The sequence below is a fragment of the Alosa sapidissima genome, chromosome 24 (genome assembly GCF_018492685.1).
Source record: "Alosa sapidissima isolate fAloSap1 chromosome 24, fAloSap1.pri, whole genome shotgun sequence".
Lineage (NCBI taxonomy): Eukaryota > Metazoa > Chordata > Actinopteri > Clupeiformes > Clupeidae > Alosa > Alosa sapidissima.
The window spans coordinates 20,887,026-20,889,525 of record NC_055980.1 but is presented as its reverse complement, the minus strand read 5'-3'; the positions used below and the strand labels follow the sequence as shown (position 1 = coordinate 20,889,525).

Below are 2,500 nucleotides of genomic sequence, written 5' to 3'. Positions count from 1 at the left end.
GTGTGTGGCCACATGGCAGCTTTTCTTCTATAAGTGCACCTCTCTGTGACTGACTGAGGCTCTCTTTGAGCCAAGATGGATTTAGCAATCATCCGCCAAGAGTAAAATAACACACATAAAACCCCTGACTACCTGCCAAAGCCAACACTACTGCTAATGCATCTCATACAGCACCTATTAGCCTACAAAACACAACTACTAACTCTCAGTGTGTATGTGTGTGTGTGTGTGTGTGTGTGTGTGTGTGTGTGTGTGTATCTGTCGGTGTGTGTGTATGTAAGTATGTGTACGTGTGTGTGTGTGTGTGCGTGTGTGTGTGTATGTGCATGTGTGTATGTGTGTGTGTGTGTGTGCGTGTGTGTGTGTGTGTGTGTGTGTGTGTGTGTGTGTGTGTGTGTGTGTATCTGTCGGTGTGTGTGTATGTAAGTATGTGTACGTGTGTGTGTGTGCGTGCGTGTGTGTGTGTATGTGCATGTGTGGATGTGTGTGTGTGTGTGTGTGTGTGTGTGTATCTGTCGGTGTGTGTGTATGTAAGTATGTGTACGTGTGTGTGTGTGCGTGCGTGTGTGTGTGTATGTGCATGTGTGGATGTGTGTGTGTGTGTGTGTGTGTGTATCTGTCGGTGTGTGTGTATGTAAGTATGTGTACGTGTGTGTGTGTGCGTGCGAGTGTGTGTGTATGTGCATGTGTGGATGTGTGTGTGTGTGTGTGTCTTCCAGCACTCACCGCTGGCACTAGGAGCTTCTTGACCTCCTCCACGGCGCGCTTGAGCTTGATTTCCGCTCGGTTCTGAGAGTCCTCCACAGTGATGAGAACGTGCAAGTCCTCATTCAGGTGCTCCCAGTTGGGCTTACCGCGGTTCTGCTCCTCCTGGGGGGAGAGGGGGGGGGGGGGGGGGGGTAAATATTTATTTAAATGTTTAAAATGTATTTCACAATTTCACATACGCTTTCATTCCAGGCAATTTACCACACAGAAAAAACATATAAAGATGATAAAGATATAAAGTGTATTTAAACAAAGAAAAATAACTGACAGATGGTGAAAAGAGTGAGAAATTGAGAGGAAAAACATAAACAGACACCTAAGCGGTTGCATACATTGCAAACACTCTACCTCTGGGACTACATATATTAGTCCCTCTGGGACTCTGCAGTCTGCTAGAATGGCTGCAGGCCAGGCATTCCTTCTGACACAAAGATTTTAAATAAACTTAAAGATATTGAACAACCTCTTGTGTCTCTAAATGTCTCTAAAAATAACTGTAATTTAGCACCCTGATATTATAATCAAAATTACAAGATTATAGGAGTTATATAAACATAGCTTATTACACGGCTTTTCAGAGTGCTGCAGAAAGTTCCATTCACATGAATGGGCCTTCCCAACGTTCGGGCCTATGTTAAATCTATATAATCACCGGCAAAGTATATAATCACCGCTGTCAATGGCAACGGGTTGATTAACGTCTTTTATATCCCTCCACAAGAATTCCGTTCGCCCAATGGAATTTCATTGAAAGGGAAAGTAAGCTAGTAAGACGTTGCCACGCAACACCTGAAACTGTCAAGTTCTATCTGTGTGGCGAACTATTTATTTTGTCAGCGGAAGACACGAAACGGTAACAAAATCATTTTTAAAGATTCATTGTGTTAGGTTTCTTTTCTCGTTTTGGCAAGTAGCCGTGTAATAAACGGGATAATGTATTGTCCGCCGGTAATTATCAGAAAATAAGTCCCTTCAGGTCGAAGCAAAACCCCTCCGCTGCGCGTCGGGGTTCTGCTCTTCCTGTCGTCCTGACAATACATTATCCCTTACTTAATCCAGACTAATATAACATGTTAATACTTGAGAGGAAGGGTGTTGGAAAAGAGCCAAGTGGGGTCAGTGAGGTCCTTCATACATTCAGTAGAAAAGAAGGGTCCACCACAACCTACTCTAACTATACCTAATATGACTTATATCTAACATGATAACACGATACACGATAACATGATACACGCTTGGACACTCACTCAACAACACATACAAATACTTATGACCATCACACTTTTCACACTTCAGCATAACAGAAGCCACTAAAAACGAGCAATTGCCATGACAACTGACAAGCCATTGAGTTCAATGGATGCAAAGCATGGGGTGGGGGGAGTGGTCTTTAAAGCTCTGTTTCCATGATTACAGAACAGTGAAAAAGTGAAATATTCGGCCTCGTGTCTATCTCTTGCTGGAGACTAGCAGGAGATTAAGGCTTATTTACCCAGTGAGAGAGAGCAAGGATAGCGGGGAGAATCCATCGCTATGAACCCGCCAACCTCTAGCGTGAAGGTAGATAGGAGTTACGGGGGGTGGGGGGGGGGGGGGGAGGAGGCATAGCGAGGGAGGGTGGAGAAAGAGAAGGAGAAGAGAGGAAAAGGGAGAAGAGTGAAGAGAGGGGACGAGAGAAGAGAGAAAGAGTAAGATTAAGAAGTGTGATGAGAGAGGAGAGGAGAGGAGAGGA

At 44.4% G+C, this 2,500-nt stretch overlaps 1 protein-coding gene across 10 annotated transcripts in view; it reads right to left on the bottom strand.

Moving 5' to 3' along the window:
• Positions 1-2,500, bottom strand: part of qki2 (QKI, KH domain containing, RNA binding 2) — a 54,150-nt gene that overhangs the window by 21,330 nt on the left and 30,320 nt on the right. For all 10 annotated transcript variants that reach the window (XR_006027034.1, XR_006027035.1, XR_006027037.1 and 7 more), the window contains exon 4: positions 727-870. Coding sequence is in view for 4 of the 10 variants with exons in the window: in XM_042082221.1 (XP_041938155.1) it covers positions 727-870 (144 nt within the window). In the remaining 6 variants the exon portion in view is untranslated. The remainder of the gene's footprint in view (positions 1-726; positions 871-2,500) is intronic.